The 21,202-nt window shown below is 43.7% G+C and overlaps 1 protein-coding gene across 3 annotated transcripts; it reads left to right on the top strand.

Moving 5' to 3' along the window:
• The first annotated feature begins 2,903 nt into the window (after positions 1–2,903).
• LOC103634926 (protein indeterminate-domain 7) lies at positions 2,904–20,334 on the top strand. 3 transcript variants are annotated; one of them, XM_008657500.4, is made up of 8 exons: positions 2,904–3,412; positions 3,522–3,636; positions 5,519–5,675; positions 13,398–13,554; positions 14,666–14,727; positions 17,564–18,025; positions 18,188–18,587; positions 18,717–20,334. In XM_008657500.4, exons 6-8 carry the CDS (start codon positions 17,860–17,862, stop codon positions 19,552–19,554), a joined length of 1,404 nt encoding a protein of 467 aa, XP_008655722.1. In that variant the 5' UTR covers positions 2,904–3,412; positions 3,522–3,636; positions 5,519–5,675; positions 13,398–13,554; positions 14,666–14,727; positions 17,564–17,859; the 3' UTR covers positions 19,555–20,334. The 3 variants fall into 3 exon arrangements, 2 of the variants coding, with proteins under 2 accessions (XP_008655722.1, XP_008655723.1); XM_008657501.3 differs by lacking the exons at positions 2,904–3,412; positions 3,522–3,636; positions 5,519–5,675; positions 13,398–13,554; positions 14,666–14,727 and adding an exon at positions 17,142–17,183; XR_004851904.1 differs by lacking the exons at positions 2,904–3,412; positions 3,522–3,636; positions 5,519–5,675; ... (2 more) ...; positions 18,188–18,587; positions 18,717–20,334 and adding an exon at positions 7,144–11,514.
• Positions 20,335–21,202: the final 868 nt, after the last annotated feature.

The raw sequence follows: 21,202 nt of genomic DNA, 5'->3' as shown, positions 1-21,202 counted from the left end.
TCTCACTCTGTCAAGTGGCACTGCAGTCGGAGTGGCGCAGGCGGCGCTGTCCTTCTGTCAGACCGGTCAGTGGAGCGGCGAAGTGACGGCGGTCACTTCGGCTCTGCCGGGGGGCGCGCGTCAGGATAAAGGTGTCAGGCTACCTTTGCGTTAAATGCTCCTGCGACTCGGTCGGTCGGCGCGGCGATTTAGTCAGGGTTGCTTCTTAGCGAAGGCAAGGCCTCGGGCGAGCCGGAGATGTGTCCGCCGTTAAAAGGGGGGCCTCGGGCGAGACGGAAACCCCTCGGGGTCGGCTGCCCTTGCCCGAGGCTAAGCTCGGGCGAGGCGTGATCGAGTCGCTCGTATGGACTGATCCCTGACTTAATCGCACCCATCAGGCCTCTGCAGCTTTATGCTGATGGAGGTTACCAGCTGAGAATTAGGCGTCTTGAGGGTACCCCTAATTATGGTCCCCGACATTATTCATATTCACAAACATCACCTCACATTGACAAACATATAGTTCCAAATAGTTGCAACAAGTCTTTTACATCATATAGTTCCAAATTAAAAACTGACATAATTCGACACATAGTCTTTGACATGAAAAGTGACATAGTTCCTAATCAAACACATTTGATGAACTATCACTCATATCCATCACCTGGTTGGTTCGAGTTATAGTCACTTTCTCCGGCTAGACTCTGGGTGTTGAAAACGTTGTTCACCCAAGAATGCGATGTGTCATCTTGACCAGACACATCTCTAGGTGTGGCAACTGAAGCGGGAGGTGTCTGAAATCCCTATAACACACACATATAAAATATTAACCACTAAGTTTTCATTTTAACAAATAAGGCATCTATGAACATGTCACACGCATATGTGTACATACCATAGGGAATTGTGGCAGAAGCAGAGGTGGAGACGATAGCATTTGCATCGACAGTGCAAAGTCCGGAGGCGACATCTCATATGTCGGCATCGGGACGCTCGCTTGTTGTGCCAGTTGCTACAAATTAGATACAAACCATTGTTGAGAAAATAAAGTACACATCGTGTTTTTTATTTGTTACGAACAAAATGTTACTTCAACTTACCGAGAGGAGAGCTTGATTATGTGTCTGAAGGTTTGAATAATACTCGTCCTTCTTCTAGTACTCAGCTTGCTGCCTCTAGTACTCCATTTGTTCCCTCAAAACTGATTGATGATACTCTGCCTGCTAACGCAACACTGCAATCTATATCTCTTGGGCGGATGATCGAGAACGGGACGACTGCGAAGACAAGGGTGTGGACTGTTGTCCACGACGTCTCAGCTCCCTATAATCAATCATAGAATCAAAAATACCCAACCTACAAGAGTGAACCATGCACTTAGTAGAGTAAATCATGGACTCAGTTCAATCGCAAGCATATAAGAATAAATTTGAAATCCAGATCAAATACTCTCACCGTCCATGGGCTTGTCCTCCTGCGCTAGCATTAGCTGCCTGAGGGTCGATTGGCTGGCTCCTCTAATCGTAGTCTTGTCCATGGCGCTGAACCATGTCCTGTCCATATGAAGCATGGAGGCAAACATACCAAATATAAGTGCATCACCAAGTTGATGCACAAACACATAATAGAGTACCAAAAACTAACTAGACGGTCGATGGTTGTCTGAGTGCATAAAACATCAGGATTCTGAGGATCAGAACCCCTATGCCCTTGCATATACACCTCCACATCCGTAGGCGTATGACCGGATTTCACTTCCTGTACATACAAGTTAGAATGACACATTTCTATATAATTCGAAGTTACAACATACTATGACATACCATTCGTTTAGCCAAGCGCACATGTCCATTGCCGCCGTAGTTATGGAACGACTCAGTACCACAGTTTCCCCTATTCCTTTCGAAAATGGCATGAAACTCAGGGGAAGCCCACCACCTATACAAAGCCCCGATAACCCTCTGAGCGGGTGGCCATCCACGGCACATACACCTAAATGAAATGTTTTTCAATCAAGCAAATAGATGGATTAACATGTACTCAAAACAAGAATCAACAAAAAATGATATGGGATGCAACAACTTATTTACCTCAAGGTTTTGCTCCTCCGTAAGGTAAATTTGACTACTCCGCCTTGGTATTCGGTATCGGTCGATCATCAGCACTTGCTCTGTACCATGCCTTTATAGCCTGAATTCGTGCATAGTATATTGCATTTGCAACAACATCGTTCGCGTTATATGTAACACCCCAGGTGTTTGTCTCCCGTTCAACAGCGACTATGGATTTAAGCGCGGGATATAAATAAATTGGACACTAATTTTTAATCAACCTCGTTTATCACGATTTTGATCTCGTGTCTGCCTCCGTCTGTCTAAATTTTTCCAAATCCATTTCTTTTAAAATTCAGTCTTTGGTAATCTTTGGAACATCGAATCCAGTATCGTTTGGGTTGAGCCCTCGACGTCTTGCCTAAACTATAATTTTTGAAATCAAAAGTAGCTTCTTAAACTTCATTTGAAATTCTTTCACGCTTGCGTTGCACGTGTCTCTCTGTGGCCTGACACCGTGACGCGTGTGGCGGGTGCTAACCGATGTCTGGACAGCGCCCAGCCTCTCGCCCCGTGAATGATGCGTGACGTCGCTTCCGAAAGGATCACAATTTCGATGCTACATCGATCCCGCGTATTTATTTCGCGATATGTCGAGTCTGGTGCCTGTTTAAAAATTTATTGATCAGATGAATGTACAACTGATTTTAACCAAATCAACCACGTCTGAAATCTTATAACCAATATTATTTTGGTTGGTCCATTTGCATCTCACTAAAAATCCCCACTTAAGAACAGAGTTAAATTTTGTAGTCTTTTGTAAAAGAAAAATTTGGAGAAACAAAAAATCTGAATTCTTATTCTCTTCCTAGGCTGCCACCTCCTCCCCCACGTGGTCTTCCTTCTGGAATTCTCCCAGCCGACCGAAGCCAGGCTTCATCTCCTCACGGCGCTCTGCCCTGGCTACCTCCACCATGCCGTCCTCCCTTGCTTCCCCCACACGGTGTCTCCTTCTCTGATTGCAGTTGTGGAGCAGCAGCTGTCGTTGTCTTCCCTGGCTTCTCCCATGGCCGCCTATCCCCCATCCCCTCCACCGTGCCCTCTCATCTCCTAGCCCCTCTGCTCGCCACCATCCCCTATACCCTTGCTAGCAGCATGGCGCTCATCCCTTCCTGATGTGAGCTGCACATGACGTCTCCAGCTCTCCATTGATGGCAGCTAGCTGCGCCCTCACTTCCTCCCATGGTGAGATCGCCCATGGTGGCTCCTCCTGCTCGGCGTACTCCCCTCTGCAGGAGCTCGCCCAGCCCCTCTCTGCTAGGAACAGCAGCACCTCCCTCCATGGATGCCTAGTTGTTGACTTGTGCAATTCATAGTCATCGGTGAGGTCCCTTTGTCTTATGCTACTTATCTCCTTAATCGATATATGTGGTTTGTGGTTGATTGTGAGTATGTGTGTGCTTATGTGTGAGATGTGAGGGGAAATCCCAGGATTTAGTGGAGAAGAAGCACAGTCCAATATGACGCCCGCCGGGTGTTCGACGAAATGGGAGACCAAGGAACTGTCGTCGTTCTTGCAAGAAAAATCAAGTCGGATCATGATGTGGTGAGCCAAGTCATTTCTGTGGCTATTTAATTAATAAATGGTTTGGTTAGATAATTATCATTGTGGTTGTGTTTGATGTATGATGAAATAATTTGGTTGTGTGTCATGATTTTTTTGACGTCATGATTGGATAGTAGAAGTGTTGTTTGAGGGGAAGTTTAGGTATTAGGTGCAAATTTTACGAGAAGTGTTTTAGAGAGTACATATGTCAAGTATAATTAAATGGATGTTATAAAACACAGAGGATGGTTCTGTTTAGGCAAGGAATGCTTTGATTGATGCGTTGTTAAGCTGTGGTTAACCAAAATAGGAGTTAAATTGAATTTTTACTGTTTCGGGCAGCAGGTACAGTTTTAATTGCGCAGCTAGTTCAATGAAGTAAACCATGTTTTCTGTAGAAGTGTTATATATAAAACTTGTAGATAACTTCTTTATCTTACTTGTGTAAAAATTTCATGACCATAGGTTCAGTAGTTTAGGAGTTATGATTTTTCTAAGTCTAGTTTCAGAATCTGTCCAGATTCTGTACAGATTTCGAAAATGACCTTGTTTGCCCAAGTTAAACTGAGAGTAAGCTCTTAGTAATTATAGGAGAATTGTAGTACTTTGCTTAAGCTTTCCAACAAATTTTGGAGCACCATTTTTGGTGGTCTAGAGACCAAGTTACAGCTGTTCAAACTATAGAGTCTGAATCTGTCCAAATCTGGACAGCAATGTTTGTTTGTATTAACTGACTTCGATACACATTGAATCACTTTGAGATGATTATAAATGAATTATAGACAATTCTATTAGCTTTCTAAAAAGTCTAGAATCACCTGATTTGGATGTCTGAAACTTTAGTTATGAATTAATGAAGTAAGTAGTCGAATTCTGTCCAAATCTGGACAGAAATTGCGTTTAGTACTGTTTGACATTTCTAAATGTCGAATCTCATTGTGATGATAATACCAAAATTTTAGAGGACTTTATAAGCTTTCCAAAAAGTCTTAGTTTACTATTTTTGGATGAATATTGTGTAAGTTATAAATAAAACAACTAGCTGTTGTTCTGCTGTACAAAACCAGCAAGCATTAAGTGGATTTCTTGAAGTTGCTCTTGTTTGGCTAGGTTGGATTAGTCATTTTTTTTACCCTTGATTGATGACAACTTGTTGCATATGAAGTGTTTATCGAAATGCCTTGTTATATTTGATTAATTCATTTCCTTCTTATTGTTTGACTAAGTAAATTTAGTTAGTTCTTGATTGATGAAGTCTTGTACTTGCTAAATTCAAGTGAACAAGTGTCCTAAGCTTAAGGTGCTATACTCAGTAATCTAAGGAAAGTATGGAACACTTATTATATTTCATCTTGTATGCTTTAGATCTTTAATTGTTGAGGATGTAAATTCTATGGAACTTTATGTTGTATGATAAGTGTTCTACTTGTGTGATTGAATAGAAATGTGATGATTTATTAGTTGGTGTGTTACAATAAGTTAATTTGAGAAAGAAGTTTAGGAAACTAGTTAAGCTACTCATATCTTTAATCTAAGTCTTAGGTGACTATCACTAGTGAACCTAAGTTCTAGTGTACTGCTTTCTTGATGCTTGTTCTATCACCTTTTCCAAGTTTTGAGTGTTAAAAAGTGACAAGTCTAAGGGTAATAACCTATCAATGTTATGCTTTAGCTTAAGGCATATGTTTAGTTATGATTTCCAAATATTTGAATTAGGTCCCCCTAGCTCGAGGATCATGATCGTTGTTAATTCAAAGGTAGCTAGTGTTTGCCTAGGAGTTGTAATGCCTTACTAGCAATATATTACCCTCTTCGGCATAGTGTTATTATCTTGTATTGTTTATAATTATTCTCACTCATATGCATTATGCATATCAATTAGGTACGTTATTTGATCGCACGATGTGGAGGAAAAGTGTTGGATTAACCTCAAAGTGATGCTGACGAATAAACCAGAGGAATGGATGATCTGATCAAGTGCCAGGATGGAAGATGCTCACCAAGTGGTCATCATCTAACAACACTTAGTGTTATCCCAGGCAAGCCCCGGTGCATTTGCCACCTCCTTGTTGTTATAAAACTTTTATCACTTATATGTTGCATTAGGTGATAGGAGTTGAGTGATGAAACAATTGATGCATTGCCATTCCTTGGAATTTGATTATCTTCCTTGATTCCTCTTTTTATAAAGAGAACTAAAGATGCTTAGCCCTGCTTAGATAATTAAAAGTTGTTCTTTTTAAAAAAAGATGATGTGTTACACGGGATATGGGAAATTGTTGTGAACAAGAAATTGGGATGGTGAATCCATATGGCCATGATGGATTCAACATCCAGAAAAAGTACCCCTGTCGGGTACCAAAAATGGGAGAATGGTTGGAATAAATCTAGACCAGACACTGAGCAGGAAAGGTCGCTCGTCTGTGTCGCTTAAGGACCGTTCCGATTGTTGGCCTGCTGATCTAGGACCCTTTAACTGGCCACATGCCTCATCATGGGTAAGCTTTGCCTCGGTCGGACCAATACCAGAACAGCTCGCACGCACTGGAAGTGGAGCGATGGCGAGAGTAGCTTGTACCCTCCGTGGCAAGAGACTGGAAGGTGGGGTGCTGTACTCTCGGAAACATGGCGGGCACCATGGCGAGAGTAACGTGTACCAACCAGGCCAATGGCTGGACGGTGGAGTGCTGTACTCTCGGGTCGCGTGAACCCGTTCTGGTCTTGAGAAACCCGGTGGCGAGTTGACATATGCAAGGGTTAAGTGCTACATATATCGTGTGGTTGGAGATCCTCAGCTGAGTATTAATCGATTCGGATCGCCGTTACTTCTCGGATATGAAGACTGGATCACTGCCCTGCATCGTAGATAACAAGTGAAACTAAAGTTGATAAAAGGAAGCTAGTGTAGGACAAGTGAATGCTCTAGATTAGGCAAATCTAGATTCAGGAAAAGTACTTAACTTGTGAAGTAAAATTTTGGCATAAGGATCCACTACTAGTATGCTTTTCTGCAAAAACGAGTCTTTGAAATTTGATGAGCCTTACCTTGATTCCCAATAAACCAGCATACCCTTGAGAGTCTTTTCTTTAGTCGGGTAAGTCTTGCTGAGTAATTGTGTACTCAGGGTTTTATTCCCTGTTGTTTTTCAGGTTATAATTTTGTTCTGTTGTGGATGCTGCTAAGTGCCGGTGGGCTCGGCCTTCTTATATAAGTATATCCCATCTTTAGCTTCTTTATTGAGGATTGTCACTTAAGCTAGCATGTATTTTAAAACTTATAAATGTTTTATACATTCAAATTGTAATCTTTTTGAATCAATTTCTTTTGTAACCAACTCCGATGATATATATTGTAATCTTGCTATAACTTGTAAATGTTGTAACTTGTAACCATTTTGTAATAAATAATTTATTTTCGCTGCAAATATTGGTGTGTGATTTGTGTTTACTTAATCTTGCGATCTTGGCGGTAAGTCATTTATCCGGGGTCCTCGGGGCACTCGTACAGATCCTGTTAAGTTGTTTGGTGCACATGCATAGCTGTCTGAGGTCTTTGAGACAAGGACAGGTGCATGTGGGCCCGATAACTTGGGAGGTTCTGCGACAGCTGGCATCGGAGCTTGATTAAGTATGATACGGTCACATACGTATTTTTAAAACAAAATTTTGGTTTTGAAAAATCTATTTTCAACTAAACACATTGTTTGGTTTTGAAAAACATATTTGAAAAACTATAATGCTAGCGACATCCTCTGTTAAGCCCTAAATTAAGGACTATTAGGTGGCTTAGTTCAGAATACTAACCCACAATCTGGGAAGGGTAATGCATACATGTGTAATGTTATTTTTGAGGTCATTCAGTTTTGAATGGATCGACGCTCAAGGTAAGGTGAGATGTGAGAGCATGACCGAACAACCGTCGGTCTAGGGAAGAGCATAAAAAGCGCTTGATTATATACATGTTACACATATGTATATATGAAGGCTGCGAAGTGGAGTAATTACTTTTTGGGATTCAGTACCCCATGGATGTGTATGGGTATACAGACATGGGAATACTGAGAAGTGTAATGTACTTGCAACGACACACCTACGCTTAGGTAAGAAGGTAATGTACCACAATGGGCTGCCCTGTGGTTAAAGTGTGGCAGCGGCGCCTATGCGTGGCTCGGCGCTTAATGAGGAGCTGGCCTCCATATAGCAATATATGGAGTATAAACTGTGATAAACTGTCATGTGTGAATTGCATCATTGGGAATTGGGCTGTAATGGATTTTTCTACAGGTACACTAACTTCGAACTCGTATGTGTAGCTGACGACTAGCAATATATCGAGAGAGACGTAGATATGCCACCGATATAGAGCGCTATTGCCATATTAAGTTGGCAAAATTCGTGAGGACGAATAGGACGAGCATGCATCTTGATTGTTGCATTGTGTTTGTTGTTTGCGCACAGAAATGCTTCCCTCACCTTTATTCTAATAATAGGTGATTGTAAATGAACATGCTTTTCTCATCTTTATTCTGATAATAAATAACTGAAAACTGTGTGAAGCATTACTGTCCTATAAGTAATTTCTAGCTTTGTTTGATGTGTCCTTTAGACATGTTTTTATGTGGCCTGAGGTTCTTCTTAATTTGACCGCTAGTCTAACTTGTGTTTGTTCTGGTGTGTTTCTGCTGATAGAATGTTGGTGGTATGTTTGTGTAAACTAAAAATTTGGACATGTCCTCATCTAGGAGCCATGACCCAAATCGATGTTAATCCCCTGAAATTTTCCCCAGTTTCCAAATGCGGACGAGTCTGAATTTTTCCATCGTTACTTTGTGATCAAGGTCATATAAATAGATGTTTAGGTAATCCCCTTATTGGACCTAAGATGCACTCAAACTTAAAAAAATAATAATCTCGAGTCCCCTGATCTTAACAGCCAACTTGTAGCTCTTATGGTCCTATTTTCATCCTAAAACATACCTTTGTTCGGTTGGTGCAAGCTGATGTACCTTATCGAGTTTGCCTGTTTTTATGGACCGCCATGTGACTTTATCGACCTAACTTAGGAAAGATATGTCCGATCATTTTACTGAGTTCGGTGCCTTTGGTTTTCTCATATCTATCAAAGGCATACCAACTTAATCCTATGATTGTTTTCCCTCCGTATCTAATCAGATAATAATCCTTGACCTTGTAATTTCTGCGATGGGCATAGAAATATGCTTGGGGATGAAGTATCAGTCTCCCATCGTACTCGCTCACCAATAAGTTTAGGTCATGGCCATGCCTTGTTCAGTTCATCGGGCCATGATCTATTTGGATCTCTACTTGTAATCATTCTTACATGTGGAGTATCTCATTGTATATTGTCACCCTTGCTCAATCCATTTGTACCGCATGAGATTTCTTATTGGTTACATCTAGTAATGGTGTTATGACTAAAACCGATGGTGCTGCGACGAAATCGAGGGCCTTCTGTGGGTGCGCACACATGGTTGTGCTACTCGGCACGCGCTGGTATCACAGTTAGTAGTTGTAATCCATTATGAGACTATGTCAATGTGTTATCTTGGCACAATCTATTTTTGCTATGTGAGATTGTTATTGGTGTCAGTTCGGTAGTGGTGTCACGATTAAGGACTTATGGTGCCGCAGCGAAACTGAGAGCCTCCTTTGAATGCGCACACAGGGATGTGCTACTCGTCGGATGCTGGTATCAAGGTCTCTAGTCATGATCCATTGTGGAACTACACTGATATGTTGTCTTCCGTAAACTACTTCCTTGAAACAATTTCTATGTTGTTTGTGAAGTGATCAAGCAACATTTATCGTCTCTGTTGGATCAAACGAGCATACCACTTTCATATGTGATCTCTTTTCTTTTGATCTTGGTAGTGACTACTCATACAAGTTCCCTTTATGTCCTTTTTGTAAAGGTGAAGCCTTGGAGCTTTTTAGTGTGGGAAAACAACTGGTTAGCTCTCAAAATGGAGATTGACTTTCCCAGCTGCTGAGATGCAGGAGTTTGTTCATTCGCTCTCTTATTTTATCCATGTATTCCCGAACCAAGTCTGTTCATTTCGCATGGAAGAAACGGATGAACAACCTGACCAAATGGATTTCTACCCAAGAGGTTGCATCTGATTCTGTTTGGGTAAAATCGCATATCTGTCGCTTGCTCAACAGACTCAGATAGTACAGTGTCATCAGAAAAAAAACAAACTGCACACGTGAAACCTTATGTGTTCTTCTGGCAGACATCGTCTCTATTGGTGGACATCTCTAAATTAGCGTAAGGCTATACATGATATGTCCACTAGAGAAACAACATTCTGAGACACTCGCCTTTGCTTGGAACTGTCTTATGATTATAACTGATATGGACAAGAGTTACATGCCTCTCTACTCTTAGAAGTCTTTCGTTCTGAATCTCGGGACGAGATTCTTTTAAGGGGGAAGGTTGTAACACCCCAGGTGTTTGTCTCCCGTTCAACAGCGACTATGGATTTAAGCGCGGGATATCGGTAAATAAATTGGACACTAATTTTTAATCAACCTCGTTTATCACGATTTTGATCTCGTGTCTGCCTCCGTCTGTCTAAATTTTTCCAAATCCATTTCTTTTAAAATTCAGCCTTTGGTAATCTTTGGAACATCGAATCCAGTATCGTTTGGGTTGAGCCCTCGACGTCTTGCCTAAACTATAATTTTTGAAATCAAAAGTAGCTTCTTAAACTTCATTTGAAATTCTTTCACGCTTGCGTTGCACGTGTCTCTCTGTGGCCTGACACCGTGACGCGTGTGGCGGGTGCTAACCGGTGTCTGGACAGCGCCCAGCTTCTCGCCCCGTGAATGATGCGTGACGTCGCTTCCGAAAGGATCACAATTTCGATGCTACATCGATCCCGCGTATTTATTTCGCGATATGTCGAGTCTGGTGCCTGTTTAAAAATTTATTGATCAGATGAATGTACAACTGATTTTAACCAAATCAACCACGTCTGAAATCTTATAACCAATATTATTTTGGTTGGTCCATTTGCATCTCACTAAAAATCCCCACTTAAGAACAGAGTTAAATTTTGTAGTCTTTTGTAAAAGAAAAATTTGGAGAAACAAAAAATTTGAATTCTTATTCTCTTCCTAGACTGCCACCTCCTCCCCCACGTGGTCTTCCTTCTGGAATTCTCCCAGCCGACCGAAGCCAGGCTTCATCTCCTCACGGCGCTCTGCCCTGGCTACCTCCACCATGCCGTCCTCCCTTGCTTCCCCCACACGGTGTCTCCTTCTCTGATTGCAGTTGTGGAGCAGCAGCTGCCGTTGTCTTCCCTGGCTTCTCCCATGGCCGCCTATCCCCCATCCCCTCCACCGTGCCCTCTCATCTCCTAGCCCCTCTGCTCGCCACCATCCCCTATACCCTTGCTAGCAGCATGGCGCTCATCCCTTCCTGATGTGAGCTGCACATGACGTCTCCAGCTCTCCATTGATGGCAGCTAGCTGCGCCCTCACTTCCTCCCATGGTGAGCTCGCCCATGGTGGCTCCTCCTGCTCGGCGTACTCCCCTCTGCAGGAGCTCGCCCAGCCCCTCTCTGCTAGGAACAGCAGCACCTCCCTCCATGGATGCCTAGTTGTTGACTTGTGCAATTCATAGTCATCGGTGAGGTCCCTTTGTCTTATGCTACTTATCTCCTTAATCGATATATGTGGTTTGTGGTTGATTGTGAGTATGTGTGTGCTTATGTGTGAGATGTGAGGGGAAATCCCAGGATTTAGTGGAGAAGAAGCACAGTCCAATATGACGCCCGCCGGGTGTTCGACGAAATGGGAGACCAAGGAACTGTCGTCGTTCTTGCAAGAAAAATCAAGTCGGATCATGATGTGGTGAGCCAAGTCATTTCTGTGGCTATTTAATTAATAAATGGTTTGGTTAGATAATTATCATTGTGGTTGTGTTTGATGTATGATGAAATAATTTGGTTGTGTGTCATGATTTTTTTGACGTCATGATTGGATAGTAGAAGTGTTGTTTGAGGGGAAGTTTAGGTATTAGGTGCAAATTTTACGAGAAGTGTTTTAGAGAGTACATATGTCAAGTATAATTAAATGGATGTTATAAAACACAGAGGATGGTTCTGTTTAGGCAAGGAATGCTTTGATTGATGCGTTGTTAAGCTGTGGTTAACCAAAATAGGAGTTAAATTGAATTTTTACTGTTTCGGGCAGCAGGTACAGTTTTAATTGCGCAGCTAGTTCAATGAAGTAAACCATGTTTTCTGTAGAAGTGTTATATATAAAACTTGTAGATAACTTCTTTATCTTACTTGTGTAAAAATTTCATGACCATAGGTTCAGTAGTTTAGGAGTTATGATTTTTCTAAGTCTAGTTTCAGAATCTGTCCAGATTCTGTACAGATTTCGAAAATGACCTTGTTTGCCCAAGTTAAACTGAGAGTAAGCTCTTAGTAATTATAGGAGAATTGTAGTACTTTGCTTAAGCTTTCCAACAAATTTTGGAGCACCATTTTTGGTGGTCTAGAGACCAAGTTACAGCTGTTCAAACTATAGAGTCTGAATCTGTCCAAATCTGGACAGCAATGTTTGTTTGTATTAACTGACTTCGATACACATTGAATCACTTTGAGATGATTATAAATGAATTATAGACAATTCTATTAGCTTTCTAAAAAGTCTAGAATCACCTGATTTGGATGTCTGAAACTTTAGTTATGAATTAATGAAGTAAGTAGTCGAATTCTGTCCAAATCTGGACAGAAATTGCGTTTAGTACTGTTTGACATTTCTAAATGTCGAATCTCATTGTGATGATAATACCAAAATTTTAGAGGACTTTATAAGCTTTCCAAAAAGTCTTAGTTTACTATTTTTGGATGAATATTGTGTAAGTTATAAATAAAACAACTAGCTGTTGTTCTGCTGTACAAAACCAGCAAGCATTAAGTGGATTTCTTGAAGTTGCTCTTGTTTGGCTAGGTTGGATTAGTCATTTTTTTTTACCCTTGATTGATGACAACTTGTTGCATATGAAGTGTTTATCGAAATGCCTTATTATATTTGATTAATTCATTTCCTTCTTATTGTTTGACTAAGTAAATTTAGTTAGTTCTTGATTGGTGAAGTCTTGTACTTGCTAAATTCAAGTGAACAAGTGTCCCAAGCTTAAGGTGCTATACTCAGTAATCTAAGGAAAGTATGGAACACTTATTATATTTCATCTTGTATGCTTTAGATCTTTAATTGTTGAGGATGTAAATTCTATGGAACTTTATGTTGTATGATAAGTGTTCTACTTGTGTGATTGAATAGAAATGTGATGATTTATTAGTTGGTGTGTTACAATAAGTTAATTTGAGAAAGAAGTTTAGGAAACTAGTTAAGCTACTCATATCTTTAATCTAAGTCTTAGGTGACTATCACTAGTGAACCTAAGTTCTAGTGTACTGCTTTCTTGATGCTTGTTCTATCACCTTTTCCAAGTTTTGAGTGTTAAAAAGTGACAAGTCTAAGGGTAATAACCTATCAATGTTATGCTTTAGCTTAAGGCATATGTTTAGTTATGATTTCCAAATATTTGAATTAGGTCCCCCTAGCTCGAGGATCATGATCGTTGTTAATTCAAAGGTAGCTAGTGTTTGCCTAGGAGTTGTAATGCCTTACTAGCAATATATTACCCTCTTCGGCATAGTGTTATTATCTTGTATTGTTTATAATTATTCTCACTCATATGCATTATGCATATCAATTAGGTACGTTATTTGATCGCACGATGTGGAGGAAAAGTGTTGGATTAACCTCAAAGTGATGCTAACGAATAAACCAGAGGAATGGATGATCTGATCAAGTGCCAGGATGGAAGATGCTCACCAAGTGGTCATCATCTAACAACACTTAGTGTTATCCCAGGCAAGCCCCGGTGCATTTGCCACCTCCTTGTTGTTATAAAACTTTTATCACTTATATGTTGCATTAGGTGATAGGAGTTGAGTGATGAAACAATTGATGCATTGCCATTCCTTGGAATTTGATTATCTTCCTTGATTCCTCTTTTTATAAAGAGAACTAAAGATGCTTAGCCCTGCTTAGATAATTAAAAGTTGTTCTTTTTAAAAAAAGATGATGTGTTACACGGGATATGGGAAATTGTTGTGAACAAGAAATTGGGATGGTGAATCCATATGGCCATGATGGATTCAACATCCAGAAAAAGTACCCCTGTCGGGTACCAAAAATGGGAGAATGGTTGGAATAAATCTAGACCAGACACTGAGCAGGAAAGGTCGCTCGTCTGTGTCGCTTAAGGACCGTTCCGATTGTTGGCCTGCTGATCTAGGACCCTTTAACTGGCCACATGCCTCATCATGGGTAAGCTTTGCCTCGGTCGGACCAATACCAGAACAGCTCGCACGCACTGGAAGTGGAGCGATGGCGAGAGTAGCTTGTACCCTCCGTGGCAAGAGACTGGAAGGTGGGGTGCTGTACTCTCGGAAACATGGCGGGCACCATGGCGAGAGTAACGTGTACCAACCAGGCCAATGGCTGGACGGTGGAGTGCTGTACTCTCGGGTCGCGTGAACCCGTTCTGGTCTTGAGAAACCCGGTGGCGAGTTGACATATGCAAGGGTTAAGTGCTACATATGTCGTGTGGTTGGAGATCCTCAGCTGAGTATTAATCGATTCGGATCGCCGTTACTTCTCGGATATGAAGACTGGATCACTGCCCTGCATCGTAGATAACAAGTGAAACTAAAGTTGATAAAAGGAAGCTAGTGTAGGACAAGTGAATGCTCTAGATTAGGCAAATCTAGATTCAGGAAAAGTACTTAACTTGTGAAGTAAAATTTTGGCATAAGGATCCACTACTAGTATGCTTTTCTGCAAAAACGAGTCTTTGAAATTTGATGAGCCTTACCTTGATTCCCAATAAACCAGCATACCCTTGAGAGTCTTTTCTTTAGTCGGGTAAGTCTTGCTGAGTAATTGTGTACTCAGGATTTTATTCCCTGTTGTTTTTCAGGTTATAATTTTGTTCTGTTGTGGATGCTGCTAAGTGCCGGTGGGCTCGGCCTTCTTATATAAGTATATCCCATCTTTAGCTTCTTTATTGAGGATTGTCACTTAAGCTAGCATGTATTTTAAAACTTATAAATGTTTTATACATTCAAATTGTAATCTTTTTGAATCAATTTCTTTTGTAACCAACTCCGATGATATATATTGTAATCTTGCTATAACTTGTAAATGTTGTAACTTGTAACCATTTTATAATAAATAATTTATTTCCGCTGCAAATATTGGTGTGTGATTTGTGTTTACTTAATCTTGCGATCTTGGCGGTAAGTCATTTATCCGGGGTCCTCGGGGCACTCGGACAGATCCTGTTAAGTTGTTTGGTGCACATGCATAGCTGTCTGAGGTCTTTGAGACAAGGACAGGTGCATGTGGGCCCGATAACTTGGGAGGTTCTGCGACATTATACTCAAACATGTAACGAGCGTTCATATCATATGACCCATCTTCCGGCAACTTGTACTGTTTCTGCAAAAAATAGTGTTATCACACAAGCAACCATATATGATAATCTAGAACAAGAACAAGCTAAAAATAGTGCATAAAAATTACCCTCGAAAATTAAAAGTTTAAATTATATAGGCACCACTAAATAAACTAGAACAAGCTAATTTAATTATATAATAAACTTAGGCTGTCGGACATAACAAACTAAACATAACTACTAGCAAACAATCTATATGCACATACAAAATTATACTAAAAGTCATAAAAATACTCACTTAGCTGGGAGTAGAGCTGGTGAAGCGAACGCCGGCGGGTCGGGGGCAGGGGCAGAGGTTGGGGTGGGGCGTGAGCTGCGTCGGGGACGGTGACGGAGGTGGCCGGCGGTGCCGGGGGAGTGCGGGGCGGTCGGTCGCCAGCGGCGGCTGGTGGGCGGCGGAGGCGCGGGCGTGTTTTGTTGAAGAGGAATGAAACTGAAACGGCATGGGCCGAGGTTAAAATCTCTTATGTCCAACGGTTTACCTGACAGTATTTCCGGTCCGTCTGACAACCGTCAGACGTAGGATCTTATGTCCGACGGCTGTCTTGGGCCCTCGGATATAACGTTATATTTGACATAGCCGTCGGAACTATGTCGTTCTACTGTAGTGAGCCCTAGCTTTTGGCCTTTGGAAAAGTAGTAGTGCGTGGATCCGAAAAGGTTGGTATGATTTCCTTGGGGAGATGCATATATGATGGGCTCTCCATTATTCTATTCTATCAGATCATCATCAGCATTATTATCTAATCAATTGTTAAGGAACCAACAAGGAGAGCAAGAAAGGCCGGGGGAGTAGAGTAGTGAGTGGTAAAGGAAGGCATGCACACTGCTAAGCGAAAAGGTCTAGCTTTTCGCGTTTACACATGCTACATGATTGACCCATCGATTGGTTTTTAGCAGCAGCAGGAAGCTCTTCTTCTTCTATCTTTCACACGCACGCAGCAGGACAGGGCCCTAATCATTCAAAGAACACACTGTATATTCGACCGCCCGATCGGTCTGCGCGGGTATCGATCGGGTGGACGATGCACGATATAGCTTTTTGCCTTGTGGTGCTTCACCCCTCTCTTCCTCTTTCCCTCTCTCTCTCTCTCTCTCTCTCACTCTCTCGCGCGCCTTCCTTTCTGCTTCCAGTCTCTTCCCCTCCGACCTCCGTGGCCTGGAGCCCTGGACTCTCTCTCTAAAAGCTATCAACCCTAGCACCCATCGCGCAGCATGTTTACATCTATCGTCTTCTTCCTCCAGTCCATTCGATCAGCTCAACCAGCTGAGAGAGGCTTCGACAGCGAGCTCTGTCCGGTCCACTCCCGGCCCCACTCCATGGACGGGCCAATCAATTCCACGGCGTTGTGGTGGTGCTAGACTGCTAGCACGCACGACGTACCAGCGATTCGTCCCCTCGAGATTCAAGGAGATCGGATAGCTTAGCTTAGCTTAATTAGCTGCTGCCAAGGTGTGAGGTGAGGTGCCCTTCCCCTTCCGGCCCCAGTCCGGCAGTCGCGAGCTGATGACTGCTGGAGCAGGACATGTTGGATCTTTTATGGGCTTGGCCCATTTATTGAATAAACTCTATGGTGTGTAATGGTGGAGAATACCAATAGTAACACATTGGAAGTCCAATGGTCTTTTGCCTTGACTTATATGGTGGGATTTATTCCACTTAACTTGAGAAGTCAAGAAATGGACAAGGGCGTGCCACACGCGCGCGCGCGCCGCCGCCGCCGGCCGGGCCGGACGTGGCAGGTAACCGCGTACGTCTGCCGAGTGACCCTGTCTCTTCGTCAGCCAGCCGAGTGACCCTTCTCCTTCAGCTGCCGACTCATGGCATAACTCGGCTAGAGCTGGCCGACTCTTGGCGTGACTCGGGAGCACCCCTGTCACGGGGGATCGGCAATTAGGTTTTTAGGGAGCGTCTACGCGACTGCCCAAAACATCTCCAACATGACAAAAGAAGCTGGTCAAGGATCTGGATCATCGGAGAGTATGATTGTTTTATTTACTTACTGTTTTGTGTTCTGGATATTATATATGTTTCATATATTCTTCTATGCTGTTTCATATGTAGGAATGATTTTATATTATCTGTTTTGTCTTATTGTAATATGATAGATCTGTCTGTTTTAATTTTACAGTCATGATGTTTGTGTTTCTATCTGTTTATTTTCATTTGTTCAGTCAGTATACATGTTTATCGTATTTATATGATTTATATAATTCACATGCTCTATGTTCTCTTGATTCATATTGGTATGGATCAATTTAAGATCACGATTTCTATGGTTAATCATTTATTATATGTCATCATCATAATGTTAATTTATGGAATTAAAATAATACAGAAAATGCCTATAATTCTAACAGGACAGGCGCACTAGCTGATCTGGGTGCAACTGCAAGCACCACCACGCACCACTGCACATGATCGGGTCGCCCAGAGCCCCGCCCGACGGTGAGATCTCGTCCTTCTGCCGCTGGCGCCTGTTGCGCCTCAGTTCGGAGTTCTGACACCCAGCCGCCTGCATGCGCCCGCGCAAGCTGATCTGATCCACCACTGCACCACCCAAAGTCATCCGCAGAAGCAAGCAGCTAGCTGGTATAGGTGAGCATCGCCAGGAAAGGAGCAAAAGCTAAGGCAGCTGGATCGATCGATCGAAGAGATGATGCTCAAGGATTTGGCAGCAATTCAGCACCAGCAGCAGCAACTGGCTGCCGACGAAAACATGTCTAACCTGACCTCCGCTTCAGGCGACCTGCAGGCCAGCGTCTCGTCCCACCCCGCCCCGCCTCCCGCCAAGAAGAAGCGCAGCCTCCCCGGGAACCCAGGTCAGCCGCATCCCGATCTATCTTATCGATCGGTTGAGACGTTGAGTAATTAAGTTTTCATGCACCTATATGCATCGATCGGCGCATGGAATGAAACGGATCGATGTGCTCACCGGAATTTGCTGTCTATCCATCCATCGGCGGGCCGCGCCGCGCGCGCAGACCCGGACGCGGAGGTCATCGCGCTGTCGCCGCGGACGCTGATGGCGACGAACCGCTACGTGTGCGAGGTGTGCGGCAAGGGGTTCCAGCGCGACCAGAACCTGCAGCTGCACCGGCGCGGCCACAACCTGCCGTGGAAGCTCAAGCAGCGCAACCCCAAGGAGGCGGTGCGCAAGAAGGCGTACGTGTGCCCGGAGCCCGGCTGCGTGCACCACGACCCCGCGCGCGCGCTCGGCGACCTCACCGGCATCAAGAAGCACTTCAGCCGCAAGCACGGCGAGAAGAAGTGGAAGTGCGACCGCTGCGCCAAGCGCTACGCTGTGCACTCCGACTGGAAGGCGCACTCCAAGGTCTGCGGCACGCGCGAGTACCGATGCGACTGCGGCACCCACTTCTCAAGGTTCCATTCCCTTTCCTACCCAGTACCCACATCGTCGTCCGCCCAATATGGTCGGTCCTCCTCTCTTCTGCTTGTACGGTGCTTGCAATTAATGATATGATCCATGTGCATGGTCGTGTCGGCGTGCAGGAGGGACAGCTTCATCACGCACAGGGCCTTCTGCGACGCGCTCGCGGAGGAGAGCGCGAGGGCGGTGACCGCGGCGGCGGCAGTCGTCGTGGGACAGCAGCAGGCCGCTGGAGGGGGAGATGGCAGCGCGGGGTTGCACCTGCCGCCGGACGTGCTGGACCCGTCGCAGACGCTGGGCGGCGGGCACGGCATGTCCTTGCAAGAGCTGTGCCTCAAGAGGGAGCAGCAGCAGCAGTTCGCCCCGTCGTCGTGGCTGACGGCGCACCATCAGCAGGAGCTGCCCGGATCGGCGAGGCTGCTAGAGCAGCATGAGTACATAGGGAGCTCCACGCCGGAGAGCACGGCGGGCCTCAGCGGCTTCGTCGGGCTCTCGCCGTCCGCCGCTGGTGAAGCGGCGGCCTCGGCGCACATGTCGGCGACGGCGCTGCTGCAGAAGGCCGCGCAGATGGGTGCAACGCTGAGCCGGCCGTCGAACCAGGAACAGATGGCGAGCACTCACAGTCACAGCAGCACCACCAATGCTGGCACTGGCAGTGCCAGTGCGGCAGCTGCTGCTGCAATCAACGTGCCTGGCACTGGCGCTGGTGCCTTCGGCTTTGGAGCACCTCATCACTTCGGAGCGGAGGAGAGGACCACCACCAGTGCTGACCGGGACGCCTGCGGCAATGCCGCCGCCGTCTCGGTGGTAGGCGCCAACGATGGTTTCACCAGGGACTTCTTGGGGCTGAGAGCCTTCTCCCACGGCGACATACTCACCATGGCCGGCTTCGATCCCTGCATGTCGTCGGCGGCGTACGAGCAAGGGCACCACCAGAGCAGCAAGCAGTGGCATGTCTAGACACGATCCGTCGTCAGCGCAATACACAATTTCATATATAGCTCGCTCGCCATGGATGAATGATGAAATGTCGATCCTGAATGAGCCGCAAGCCCGCAACACGTACGCATGCATGGACTTGGCTGGATCATATTGGGTAAGTCGGAGCATCGATCGAATCCACCTCACTTTTCTGCTTGACACTTATTACTTTCATGTTCATTTGTGTGGGTGGGGTTGGGGGGGGGGGGGGGTACGTATGGGCATTTCAATTCTTACATAAAAATTTCATTCAAGGTGAAATATATACCGAGGACTTGCAGATGTTTTTGCTCTTATATATAAAAATAGTCAACAATTCATGTTGTTAGCCAGAATATATATGTACTTGTAGTCAGTATGTAGGTACTTAATCCATAACCTTTGTAGTTTGTACGAGAAGCTCTACTACTACGACTACGCATGCAAATTCACTCTTTACTGGATAGCTCTTTCATGATGATATGATATGGGTACCTGAAAAAAAAAGATGTTCAAGTTTCCATCTAGTCTTGAAGTGTCATTTTAAATGATGCGAAGTTATGCATGAAATTAAAACTGTTATATATAGGCCGTATATAAGTAAAATTAACGAAGGAAACGTGATCTATATATTAACAGCTACATTTTCCTTTTTTTTTGAAGAAATTAGGAATTAAGAATACTTCTGAAGTTTGGTTATCCATGGATTTTTATGGTATATATACATTATTGTAAGAAAAACATGCTGTATCAATTTGAATTGACAAATTAATTAAACTCCGTTCTCTGGCTAGATCGAGTGATGTTTTAAAATTTTATTAATGGGTATATTCATTCATTGTGAAGAGCTAGTGTGCCAGAAAACCAACCAATTGTTTTTTTTTTTATGAAAAGAGGAAACCCAGTTCATTCTTCTCAGCATAGTAACCTTGTGCTTCCATTTGCTGTATGCATTAATAATTACTGGTAGCCGAGACATGCGTGAACACCATGACACAGCAAGCATATAAAGTTGCCAGCCCCATTATTGTGTTAGCAAAGAAAGAATAAACATGCTACAGACACATCTCTGCTCCATTGATCACCTCCATGAGAGTATGTAACGGCACAGAAAAGAAAAGGCACACCCCGCTGAATAGTAGATTGAATATATTATCGTAGATGAAAAGGACGAATAATGGGCATTGTATTAGTTAAGTGTAGTGTATGTACTAGCTATAGCTTAGTATACACTCCTGACTCCCCCCCCTAAGATCGTGCAACAACCATCTTATAATATTACTACTTAATTACAGCACTAACAATTTTTTAGTCCCAGGCCCATGCTTCTAGATTTTGTCCCGAAGTCGTAGAGAGGAAAAACTGGTCGTACAATTTGTTCATAGGCTATATGGAGCATGCATGCATTCATACACACATACAGACCAGTGAAACTTCTAATAAGCATATATTACCGGTGTATGGTAGGGCTGGAAACGAGACGAGTCGAGCTCAGCTCGGCTTGGCTCGGTGCGGCTCGATGCCTGAACGAGCTTGGTTTGGCTCGTCCATTCCTCGAGCTGGCGAAAGAGGCTCGGTTCGGCTCGCGAGCCATGTTCTGGTACTTATTGTTGTATTATTTAGTGAATTAACATTACATAAATTTGAA

This window comes from Zea mays, chromosome 8 (assembly GCF_902167145.1).
Source record: "Zea mays cultivar B73 chromosome 8, Zm-B73-REFERENCE-NAM-5.0, whole genome shotgun sequence".
Taxonomy (NCBI): Eukaryota; Viridiplantae; Streptophyta; class Magnoliopsida; order Poales; family Poaceae; genus Zea; species Zea mays.
The sequence above is the reverse complement of the archived record's forward strand: the minus strand, read 5'-3'. Positions and strand labels throughout refer to the sequence as shown.